Source organism: Oncorhynchus mykiss, chromosome 26 (assembly GCF_057628025.1).
Source record: "Oncorhynchus mykiss isolate SJ-2025 chromosome 26, ASM5762802v1, whole genome shotgun sequence".
Taxonomy (NCBI): domain Eukaryota; kingdom Metazoa; phylum Chordata; class Actinopteri; order Salmoniformes; family Salmonidae; genus Oncorhynchus; species Oncorhynchus mykiss.
In genome coordinates, this window is record NC_143047.1 from 843,961 (window position 1) to 856,952 (window position 12,992).

General features: G+C 42.5%; 1 protein-coding gene across 50 annotated transcripts in view; it reads right to left on the reverse strand.

Annotated features, from left to right (window-relative positions):
- Positions 1–1,769: 1,769 nt before the first annotated feature.
- The window catches only part of LOC110506238 (uncharacterized), a 328,665-nt gene continuing 317,442 nt past the window's right edge, over positions 1,770–12,992 (reverse strand). For all 50 annotated transcript variants that reach the window (XM_090221671.1, XM_090221663.1, XM_090221692.1 and 47 more), the window contains 4 exons: positions 12,838–12,879; positions 5,052–5,096; positions 4,302–4,337; positions 1,770–4,088 (listed from right to left, as the gene is read on the reverse strand). In XM_090221671.1, the coding sequence (XP_090077797.1) occupies positions 4,006–4,088; positions 4,302–4,337; positions 5,052–5,096; positions 12,838–12,879 (206 nt within the window). In that variant the 3' untranslated portion in view covers positions 1,770–4,005. The remainder of the gene's footprint in view (positions 4,089–4,301; positions 4,338–5,051; positions 5,097–12,837; positions 12,880–12,992) is intronic.

The following is a 12,992-nucleotide window of genomic DNA, read 5'->3' on the forward strand; positions in this document are numbered from 1 at the left end:
CTCCAGCAGGTATATCTCTCTGGTCACCCCCAAAATCAATTCCTCCTTTGCCCGTCTCTCCTTCCAGTTCTCTGCAGCCAATGATTGGAACGAACTAGAAACATCTCTGAAACTGGAAAAACGTATCTCCCTCACTAGCTTTAAGCACCAGCTGTCAGAGCAGCTCACAGATTACTGCACCTGTATATAGCCCATCTATAATTTAGCCCAAACAACTCCCTCTTCTCCTGCTGTATTTATTTATTTATTTTGCTCCTTTGCACCCCATTATTTATATTTTGCACATTCTTCCACTGCAAATCTACCATTCCAGTGTTTTACTTCGCCACCATGGCCTTTTTTTTTTGCCTTTTCCTCCTTATCTCACCTCATTTGCTCACATTGTATATATACTTATTTTTCTATTGTATGCTTGTTTTACTCCACGTGTAACTCTGTGTAACTCTGTGTTGTTGTATGTGTCAAACTGCTTTGCTTTATCTTGGCCAGCTCGCAATTGTAAATGAGAACTTATTCTCAACTTGCCTACCTGGTTAAATAAAGGTGAAATCAATATAATAAAATAAATAAAAAGAAGTAATGCATGTATTTACATACCTCCCTTACATGATTAGTGGAATCAGCATAAATGCACTATTTCACAATCAGTCTTATCTTTTGCTCTCCACAAAAATATATGTGTTAACATTTTGTACAGGCTAAATGGGAATTTATAGGCATTTCATGTACCAAAGTATCACATTCTTCTTCAACAAATACATGTTTTGTGCAGAGGTACCGAAACTGAAAGATGGAACAGTATCAATATTTGGCTACACATGTACTTCATTGTCAAAATTCAAGTTGTCACTTTAATTAAAAACATAAAATTAGCCAAGACGCAATTTAACTTAAGTAGAAGTAAGTTTATGTGTTGACGGCTATCCCAACTTGTCTTTCAGAGATTATAAAGTAATCAATCTGAAATGTTATACATCTGTTCATAACATAGCACAAAAATAAATACAATTGTCATACATGCATTATTATTACCATTATTGTTGATATTATAATTATATAAATAATATCATAATATATTGTTTTATTACTATATCACTTGATTATATATGATTCATAAGTCACTATACGCATCACAGAATGGTAAACTGGACTTGTTTATTTTTCCCACACCTTATTTCAACCAGTTTGCCAGTTGTGTAAACCCTACCAAAAGGACACTACTCTGTGACACTCATGAGCTATGCAGCTGTTCCTTTTGGTCTATCAATAAATAGATACGGGATACAAACATTGATTTTGATCATTAATATATGTATTCTCCTCTCATGTTCCAGTTAGTTTAAGGTCCTTGATGGTGTAATCCAGTGCAATAAATTATATCTAACTTTTGTTGATACAAATGGACAACACCAACTTTAAATGAGTTCAAAATGGATTATCACACAAAATGAAATATTTCAACGACACCTGATTGCAACAAGTGCATTCCAACGGACGTGTTACCCATTAAAAATTATTCTTCAACCTCATTCTGGAGGTTCAGACAATGGAATGCTTAGAATCAGCACTCCTATCAAAATGAGGAGCATTTTGTAGAAGTATAGATGGTTGATAAGGCTTCAGAACACCATGACTGAGTCTGCCACTTGTCACCTGTGGGGAAGCCAGAGGGTGTTTTATCAGAATCTGGGAGCTCTCATGGACATATAGGTTATGGTTATTCCTTTCCAGACATATAGTACATACAATACAAAAACAACTTCACAGACTTCGAGGCACCAACATAATTTTTTTTAATGTGAGTATGAGGTCCCTGCGAATTTGATGAAAAGCTTTATGCTACCTCAAAGTTAACAAACGCAGACTGATGAAGAGGAATAGAAGAAAATGGAAGAAAGCAATGTAGCCTGAAAATCAATGAGGAAACATATTCAGCTACAATGGAAGTACTATCTCATTGTGAGTTACCATTGTGAACAGAAGGGCAAGAAATGCAACATTAAAAACAAAAACGTCTCACAAAGTAAGGTAAAAATCCACTGAGGTTGTTGTATGTCATTTCAGCAAGCCATGACACACACCATCGCAGATTGATCTGAAATAATTTCATTTCTGTACTTAGAAACAGATAAGATTAGCATTTCTACAATATTATTTTGTTGAAATATAATTTAATCTCTGAGTACTTACACTAATTGATTGCACACAAATTGCCCATTTAAATTTATTGATTCCTCATGTCTCACTCCGATGTTAGGTAGTATAATTATTGTATATTATATGAACCATATAATATTCAATAAATATAGTACCTAACATCGGATTTGGACCAAACCTTTTTCTAACAAGGAGTAAGACATGAAGAATCGAAAGAAACTATCAAAAGCCACCCATGGACACTACACACCCCACGCCAATCCCACCCTAAAAAAGAGAATACAGTATTAGTTCTCTATGTTTGACGAATAGTATGGAGCTGTGACTCAGAGTGTTATTTCTTCATCCTATGTAATGTATTCTCAGTGAATTTGGTGATGTTTTTTTCTTCCTGTTCAGAGAAATTAATAATTTAAGTTAGGTTAATGCCCCATCCTACATCTTGATATTACAATGTTCTGACCACTAGATGGTGCTGTTCCTACTTGTAGTTATTTTTTTCAGAATCCCACTCAGTGTTAAAGGGATTGTTCACCCAAATGACATATTGTTTCCTTACCCTGTAAGCAGTTTAGGGACAAGTTATGACAGCAACCCATGTTTTGGTTTTGTTAATCTGGCCGGTGTTTGAAATGCTAACTTTTTAGCATTTGTGGCACAAATCCAATGCAAGTCAATGGTACCTAAGCATTTCCAAGCTTCATATCTAAATCATCTGTCAGTAACATAACAGCTTTAAATACTTCAGAATGATTTGGACATGAAGCATGAAAATGCTAATACAGGTACCATTGACTTAAATTAGAGTTGTGTCACAAATGCAAAACAGTTTGCATTTGAGTCAGTGGACAACAAAACCAACACATGGGCTGTTTAATTTATTTCTTCAAAGACTGCTAACAAGTAAGGAAACCAAATGTAATTACGTAATTTAGGTGAACTGTCCCTTTAACATGTGGGGGAGGAATTCCTTAAGAAAAGCAATCCTGGAGGTTAGTGTCTACATTTATTGAATGTAATGGCCAATTTGGGTGGAATCAATTAGCTTAATTTCTCAGATATCAAATTATATTTCAACATAATATTGTTGCAGGAACACTAATCTTATCTGTTCTCTAACAGAAACTATTTCAGTACAATCTGAGAAGGTGGGTGTCGAAAGCCTCTTTCTTGTGATTTTTTTTAGATGGAACGACCCATTGATGTCTTAGTATGAGAGCAATGATATAGAGCCCATGTTCATGTAAATAAAGCGTAATTCAGAGTCCACAGCAACAGAGCAGCAGTCTGTAGTCCAGCCCAACCAAGCTCTTCGCCCAAAATCTAGAACAACACTGCTCGGCTTCCATATGCAGCTCCAATTCAACTGAATGTGATGACAGACAGAGAAATTGCTTGCGCTGCACTGAGAAGTATGAAAGCCAACGGTACAATCTGTGTTCCAATTTGTTTAAATATACCATTCAATTGAGAAAACTGACAACTATCAAAGCGGGAATTGAATCAAGCAAATTAGCATGGCCCTAAAAAAGGCTAACCTGCAGATGTAAACACAGTATGCATTGTTTCATTCAAAATACTTATGTCCTGATATAGATCAACTCATGCCATATCAGCTATCAAAAACAAAATATAACACGAACACATTTGGACAGGAATGATGTTGGCTACCCATAAGAGCTCAACGAATTCACTCAAAGTGCTTTGCTGTCCTAGGTTTCTGTTGAAGACCAGCTCAGGACGCTAGGCTGCAACATAGCAGTAGTGGATTCCATGGCTTGGTTTTATTATGAACTCCACACTAAAGGTGTCGCCCATCTCGTCCCATTGCTTTCTATACTGTGCTCTTCACTGGAGAGGTGAGAAAGGGTAGAAGGGATACTGGGCCTCATCTTCATCCACAAAAAAGCACTGGAAGTAGGGCATCTCATCTGAAAATTATCCAGAGTATAAAAAAAGAAACAGTCCACTTCCCATCATTAGCTTATAAATCATTTGTGAAGCATTTATGTTGGCCTTATACTGCACAGGGCTTATGAAGGCCTCATAAATTATACTTTATTAAAAGTGTAACTGGTATGTGATCCATAGACTGCCCTTAAAATATAATATTTGGAGTGCTACTGTGTGAAAATAATATTTACCTTCTGTGGCGAAGGGGTCTGTTATAACAGGCTCTGCTGTTGAAGAAAGAGGTCATGATTTTAATGTCACGATGATCAATGTTTCAATGAGTCTAGACATTCATGAGAAACACAGACTTGAGCTAATTGTTTTGAGGATGGAAACCTCTGTAAGTTACGTTTTGGAAAGAAGAGGTGTGGAATGAATGAAAAGTTGGTCGGGGGTGGCATAACTTGCAGGACTGCTATGCTGCAAGTGTCTTTGTTTTGGCATGTTTATTTTCTCTAACTTTGCCCTAACCCTAACCACCCTCTAGCATGCTTAAACCAAACCCTAGTCTCACGTGGCTAGCTTTCACAAATCTTGTCTTGTTGACACATGTATTAGAAGTTTAGACAAGCCTCGTGTTTGATTGCGAGCTAGATTGTTGCAAGTCAGAATTATTTTCAGAAACACCACTTCTGTTATGCAGCTCCACCCAAGATACATCTGATTGGTTTGATAAGTGGCAACGGGTCACCATCCCTTCTGACTATCTTTCTGCCAACAAATGCTACCCTAACAGATGCTACCCTAACCCATAACCACTTTAACCTCTTGTGCATGCATGCAAATTACGAATCACACAATGTTTAAGTTTCTTGTGAGATGAAATTGCTTCAGAATCACGGAGTGCCTTTAGATTTCAGTTGCTGAATAGGATAGAATAGAAAGAGAATAAAATAGAAAAGACTAGAATGGAATGGAATATAAAAGAATAGGGTTATTACCCTTTGCTTTCTCTTCTTTGGCAGGCTTCTTCTCAGCAGACTTCTCTATATTAGAAAGGGATACCAATAAAACAATTATGTGTTTCTGAAAATCTTCTAACCATTTTTGTGCCATTAACCAGGTTTCCATCCAACCTTTTGATGTTAGTAAAGTACAAAGTACAAAATGTCACGACAGGGTTGATGTAAACAGCAAAATTGTTGGTAAAATTGGTTGGTAAACTATGTCGACAAAACAAAATACGTTAGACAAGGTGGGATCTTTTAGACTCTGTAAAATGAATTATGTGAGAAATAGCAGTGGAAACGTCTTTATGCGCAAAAATTGATATAATAACCATCATATTAAGGTTGGTGTCACGACTCCTACCGAAGTGGCGCTCCGCGGTTGTCGTCACCGGCCTACTTGCTGCCACTGATCCCTTTTCCCCTTTTCTGTTTATAGGTTTCACCTGTGTTTGTTTTAGGCTGATTGGTTTGGCTTTATTTACCAGCAGGCCCGCCTGTGTTTGGGTTTTTTGCTGGACTGTTTAATTAAGTCCCCCGTGTTTGGGGCATTTGTTTTAGTGAGTCAGCACCAAACTCATGCAGAACCCCCTGTTGGTCAAATGTTTGTCTTGATTTTGTTTCTTGATTTTTTTTCCCCTCTTCCCAGCAAAAGGCGGTAGTCGATTCAGGCACAGCTGGGAATTTTATGGATTGTGGACTCGTCATCAAACTGGGTGTTCCACTAGTGCCGATAGATTCTCCCTTCCCCGTGCACTCCCTAGATAGCCGGCCATTAGGGTCAAGGTTGGTCAGGGAGGCCACGGTTCCACTGGACATGGTGACGCAGGGGAATTATAAGGAGCGGATTAGTCTCTTCATTATCGATTCGCCTGCGTTTCCAGTGGTCCTGGGGATTCCCTGGCTGGCTAGTCACAATCCTACGATTTCGTGGAGACAGGGAGTTCTCCAGGGGTGGTCAGAGGAGTGTTCAGGAAGGTGTATGGGAGTGTCCATCGGTGCCACGTCGGTGGAGAGTCCAGACCAGGCTTCCACTGTGCGCATTCCCCCTGAATATGCCGATTTGGCAATCGCTTTCAGTAAGAAGAGAGCGACTAAATTACCACCTCATCGACAGGGGGATTGTGCAATAAATCCCCAGGTAAACGCTGCGCTTCCCAAGAGTCACGTGTACTCATTGTCTCACAGGAGGAGACGTTGGCTATGGAGAGATATGTCACGGAATCTCTGGGGCAGGGGTACATTCGGCGCTCCATCTCACCCGTCTCCTCGAGTTTCTTTTTTGTGAAGAAAAAGGAGGGAGGTCTGCGTCTGTGCATTGATTACAGAGGTCTAAACGCCATCAAAGTGGGGTTTAGTTACCCCACTACCTCTCATCACTACAGCGGTGGAATCATTTCACGGAACACAGTTTTTCACAAAACTGGACCTCAGGAGCGCGTATAGTCTGGTGCGTATTCTGGATGGAGACGAGTGGAAACCCGTGTTTAGTACCACATCGGGCCACTATGAGTACCTCGTCAGGCCGTATGTGTTAAAGAATGCTCCAGCCGTATTTCAATCCTTTGTAGATGAAATTCCCAGGGAGCTGCACGGGCAGGGCGTGGTTGTCTATATCGATGATATTCTGATCTATTCCGCCACCCGCGCCACGCATGTGTCTCTGGTGCGCAAGGTGCTTGGTAGACTGCTGGAGCATGACCTATAAGTCAAGGCTGAGAAGTGTGTGTTCTCCAAATGAGCCATCTCCTTCCTGGGCTATTGCATTTTCACCTCAGGGGTGGTGATGGAGTGTGACCGCATTAAGGCCGTGCGTAATTGGCCGACTCCGACCACGGTGAAGGAGGTGCAGCGGTTCCTTGGGTTTGCCAATTACTACCGAAGGTTTATCCGGGGTTTTGGCCAGGTAGCAGCCCCCATTACCTCACTGCTGAAGGGAGGGGAGGCGGTGCGTTTGCGGTGTTCGGCAGAGGCGGACAGAGCCTTCAATAGGTTGAAAGCGCTGTTCACGGATGCACCCGTGTTGGCGCACCCGGACCCCTCTCTAGCATTCATAGTGGAGGTGGACGCGTCCGAGGCTGGGGTGGGTGCCTTGCTATCACAGCGCTCGGGTACGCCACCAAAACTCCGCCAGAGCGTAACTATGATGGGGGGGACCGGGAGTTGTTAGCGGTGGTAAAAGCCCTGAGGGTGTGGAGACACTGGCTTGAGGGGGTTAAGCACCCTTTTCGCATCTGGACCGACCACCAGAATCTGGAGTATATCCGGGTAGCTAGGAGACTGAATCCACGTCAGGCAAGGTGGGCCATGTGCTTCACCCAATTCAGGTTCACTCTGTCTTATAGACCAGGCTTCCTGAACACAAAGGCCGACGCGCTGTCCCGTCTCTATGACACGGAGGATCAGTCCATCGAGCCTACTACCCATCCTTTTAGCCTCGAGGCTGGTGGTACCAGTGGTATGGGAGGTGGAATCGGACATCGAGCGGGCATTGAGGGCGGAACCTGCGCCTCCTCAGTGTCCGGCTGGGCCTAAGTACGTGTCGCTTGGTGTTCGGGTGGGCTCACACCCTACCCTCCTCGTGTCATCCTGGGTTGGTGAGGACAGTGGGGGGCCTCCGAGGGAAGTATTGGTGGCCCACCTTTGCTAGGGACGTTAGGTTTTATGTCTCTTCCTGTTCAGTGTGCGCCCCACTAGGCTCCTAGGCACCTTCCTAGAGGGAAGTTACAACCCTTCCCCGTTCCACAACTGCCATGGTCTCACTTATCAGTGGATTTCCTGACCGATCTTCCCCCATCCCAGGGGAACACTATGGTCTTGGTTTTCTAAGTCCTGCCATCTCCTCCCGTTGCCCGATCTCCCTACAGCCTCGGAGGCGCTCCAAGAAAACCCGGAAGGCCGTCCAGGAATCCCTCAAACAAGCCAGTGGATGGCAGAAGAGGAGTGCTGACTGCCACCGGAGAGAGGCCCCCGTGTTTGTACCGGGGGACAGCGTCTGGCTCTCGACCCGAAACCTGCCCCTCTGCTTGCCCTGCCGGAAGCTGGAGTCGCAGTGTGTGGGGCCCTTAAAAGTCCTGAGGAGGATAAACGAGGTGTGTTTTTGGTTACAACTCCCTTCTGATTATCGCATTAACCCCTCGTTTCATGTGTCTCTCCTCAGGCCGGTGGTAGCTGGTCCCCTGCAGGACGGTGAGGTTCCGGAGGTCCCTCCACCCCCTCTGGACATCGAGGGGTCCCCGGCGTACACGATACGGGCAATTCTGAACTCGAGATGCCGGGTGAGGGTCCTGCAGTACCTCGTGGACTGGGAGGGGTACTGTCCGGAGGAGAAGTGCTGGGTACCGGTGGGGGACATCTTGGAACCGTCACTGTTGAGGGATTTCCATCGCCTCCATCCGGATCGCCCTGTGCCTCGCCCTCCGGGTCGCCCTCGAGGCCGGTGCCGGCGCGCTGCGTAAGCCGCGCGCTTCCTGGTTGGGTTGGGCTTTATTTACCAGCAGGCCCGCCATCTTTATACGGTTTCTGGTTAGGGTAGGTTTTAATTGTCCCACTGGGTACGACAGGTCCTATACACTTCCTTATAGAGTCACTCACCGATCAGCGCATACGTCAATATTATTCTCCGAGGCTACCTGGAACATATCCCAGTCTGTGTGATCAAAACAATCTTGAAGCGTGGATTCCGATTGATCAGACTAATGAATAGTCCTTAGCATGGGTACTTCCTGTTTGAGTTCCTGCCTATAGGAAGGGAGGGGCTAAATGGAGTCATGGTCAGATTTGCCGAAAGGAGGGTGGGGGAGGACCTTGTATGCATTGCAGGAGTTAGAGTAACAATAGTCCAGTGTTTTTTCACCGCGAGTGCTACAGTCGATATGCTGATAGAATTTAGGTAGCTTTTTTCTCAAATTTGCTTTGTTAAAATCCCCACCTACAATAAATTCAGTCTTAGGATATATGGTTTCCAGTTTGCATAAAGTCCAGTGAAGTTGCTTGGGGGCCGTCGTGGTATTGCCTTGAGGGGGGATATACATGGCTGTGACAATAACCGAAGATAATACGGTCAGCAATTTCTTGTGAGGAATTCTAGGTCAAGTGAACAATTACACCATGAGTCGTTAATCATGAAATATACACCTCTGCCCTTCTTGTTCTCAGAGAGAGGTTTATTCCTGTCGGCGCGATGCACTGAGAATCCAGGTGGCTGTACTGGCAGCATATCCTGAGAGAGCCATGTTTCTGTGAAACAGAGTACGTTGCAATGTCTCTCTGGAAAGCAAACCTTCCCAGATTTTGTTAACTTTGTTGTCTAGGGACTGGACATTAACGGATAATATACTCGGAAGAGGTGGGTGGTGTGCAAGCCTCCGAAGTCTGACTAGAAGACCGCTCCGACTCCCACTCCTCCGGCAGCGTTGTTTTGGTTCGGCCTCTGGAACCAGTTCAAATGCCCTGGACAAAGGATCCGCTTCAGGAAAATCCTATTCCTGGTCATAGTGCTGATAAGTTGATGCCGCTCTGATATCCAATAGTTCTTCCCGGCTGTATGTAATAACACATAAGATTTTCTGGGCTAATAATGTAAGAAATAATACATAAAAAATAAAATACTGCAAAGTTTCCTAAGGACTAGAATCGAGGCAGCCCTCTCTGTCAGCGCCATTTGTTGTGCTATTGAAAAGCAACAGGGTAGCTATCATTTGGCAGATTCAGACTGGGTTTCAGACAAACAGAAATAAATGGCAAACTGCACTTGACTTAACACTACAATCCTGATTATGAGGTGTAACGGAGGAGGAAAATTCCATTCGATCAGGCAAGGCAAAACTATATCAATCTTCTGTTGTTTAATTATCACTTTGATTCCAACTATATACGGTGGGGCAAAAAAGTATTTAGTCAGCCACCAATTGTGCAAGTTCTCCCACTTAAAAAGATGAGGGAGGCCTGTAATTTTCATCATAGGTACACTTCAACTATGACAGACAAAATGAGAAAAAAAATCCAGAATATCACATTGTAGGATTTTTTATGAATTTATTTGCAAATTATGGTGGATAAAAGGATTTGGTCAATAACAAAAGTTTCTCAATACTTTGTTGGCAATAACAGCGGTCAAACGTTTTCTGTAAGTCTTCACAACACTGTTGCTGGTATTTTGGCCCATTCCTCCTTGCAGATCTCCTCTAGAGCAGTGATGTTTTGGGGCCGTTGCTGGACAACAAGGACTTTCAACTCCCTCCAAAGATTTTCTATGGGGTTGAGATCTGGAGACTGGCTAGGCCACTCCAAGACCTTGAAATGCTTCTTACGAAGCCACTCCTTCATTGCCCGGGTGGTGTGATTGGGTTCATTGTCATGCTGAAAGACCCAGCCATGTTTCATCTTCAATGCCCTTGCTGATGGAAGGAGGTTTTCACTCACAATCTCACCATATATGGCCCCATTCTTTCCTTTACACGGATCAGTCATCCTGGTCCCTTTGCAGAAAAACAGCCCCAAAGCATGATGTTTCCACCCCCATGCTTCACAGTAGGTATGGTGTTCTTTGGATGCAGCTCAGCATTCTTTGTCCTCCAAACACGACGAGTTGAGTTTTTACCAAAAAGTTCTATTTTGGTTTCATCTGACCATATGACATTCTCCCAATCTTCTTCTGGATCATCCAAATGCTCTCTAGCAAACTTCAGACGGACCTGGACATGTACTGGCATAAGCAGGGGGACACGTCTGGCACTGCAGGATTTGAGTCCCTGGCGGCGTAGTGTGTTACTGATGGTAGGCTTTGTTACTTTGGTCCCAGCTCTCTGCAGGTCATTCACTAGGTCCCCCCGTGTGGTCCTGGGATTTTTGCTCACCGTTCTTGTGATCATTTGACCCCACGGGGTGAGATCTTGCGTGGAGCCCCAGATCGAGGGAGATTATCAGTGGTCTGGTATGTCTTCCATTTCCTAATAATTGCTCCCACAGTTGATTTCTTCAAACCAAGCTGCTTACCTATTGCAGATTCAGTCTTCCCAGCCTGGTGCAGGTCTACAATTTTGTTTATGGTGTCCTTTGACAGCTCTTTGGTCTTGGCCATAGTGGAGTTTGGAGTGTGACTGTTTGAGGTTGTGGACAGGTTTCTTTCATACTGATAACAAGTTCAATCAGGTGCCATTAATACAGGTAACAAGTGGAGGACAGAGGAGCCTCTTAAAGAGGAAGTCACAGGTCTGTGAGAGCCAGAAATCTTGCTTGTTTGTAGGTGACCAAATACTTATTTTCCACCATAATTTGCAAATAAATTCATAAAAAATCCTACAATGTGATTTTCTGGATTTTTTTTCTCATTATGTCTGTCATAGTTGAAGTGTACCTATGATGACAATTACAGGCCTCTCTCATCTTTTTAAGTGGGAAAATTTGCACAATTGGTGGCTGACTAAACACTTTTTTGCCCCACTGTATGTTGTGTTAAGTTCAAAGATTCAAAATGCTGATAGAACTGTTGAAAAACCTGTATAAATCACTTCATTCAAATAGAAACGGAACACTTTACATTAAGTTACGGTATAGGGTTTATTAGTAGTTTTAAACAGGTAAAACTCAAACCTAAAACTCATTAAAATTGTGGAATGGTAATTTTGGTGCTTGTCCAATAGCAAGTTTATATGTCTATTTATGACTCTCTTTTGAAATAAATGTGAAATAAAATGCACTATTATTAAAGAGAGAAAAGAGAGATCCATACGATGTCTCGTAAAAGCGGAAAATATTCAGAAAACTAAAGTGTGGTGAGCTTTCAGCGCCTGTCGGCTGCAGTAGCATCACCCAAGTGGGTGGGTTTATTGGAGTTTGCTATATGGAAAGGTGGGCAGAACGTCAGAGATGGTGAAATATACAGTACGTCCAGAAGCTCCCGACTTGTCCATGTCTGACTGACACACTCCCCTAGCAGCTACCGCAGTGCTCTCTCCACTCAGTGACCAACGATGCACCGTTCAATTCACCTTTTATTTACCTAAATCTAGACATATACTTATTTTAATTTTAGTCTGTATACTACAATTATGCTTTTAGCTTGAGAATGTGAACAAGATCAAATAAACCTTACTAAGTATTTAATAAAAGCAATAATTGATTACAGTATAAACCCGTTATTTTACAGTGAAAGAAATGTGAATGACAATGAAGTAGCAACTATACCTTTGGGTATATCTTAAGGATAGAAGCGGCCAGCAACGTAATTGTTCACGATTTTGGAAAAGACTGTCCAACTTATTCATCATGGTTATGAATATAGGGTAATCAATCCATTTAAAGCTAAACACTGGCATAAACTGAGGTTAAAAAAAGAGCACCTAATACAATGCATTCAGGTTTACTTCAGACACTGCAAAATAAACCAAACTGTGATTCATGGCTGTTTAGTGAGCTAAATGTATTAAAGCACACACTTCAACTCAAATTGCAATACCCTGAAATTATTCCAAAAAGGCAGTCTAGAATTGATCAAAAAAGTTGGCTTTGCAACAACATTCTGGCATTTCTACAGCTGCCAAACAATACATGAATAACTTTCATTACAGGGACTGATTTGGAAGCCTTTTCTTTGGGAGTATCTGCATTGACAAGAGAGAACACAATCTAAAGAAATAGGACCACTCCTTGATCTTCAGACATTTCAGATTGTTCATAAACAGCATTCAGTAAAGGTAAGGATGATATTTAGACACTGTCAATGTGTGATAATTATTATAATTAACATTGTTGATGTGTCAATACTGGAATTACCTACCTTTTTTCACAGGTCTGGCATTCTCCTTTGGCGCATCAGGCTCTTATTGAAAAAAAGAGAGGGATAAAGTGCCTTCAGAAAGTATTCATACCCCTTAACTTATTCCACATTTTGTTGTCTGTGCTACAGCCTGAATATAAAATGAATTACATTTT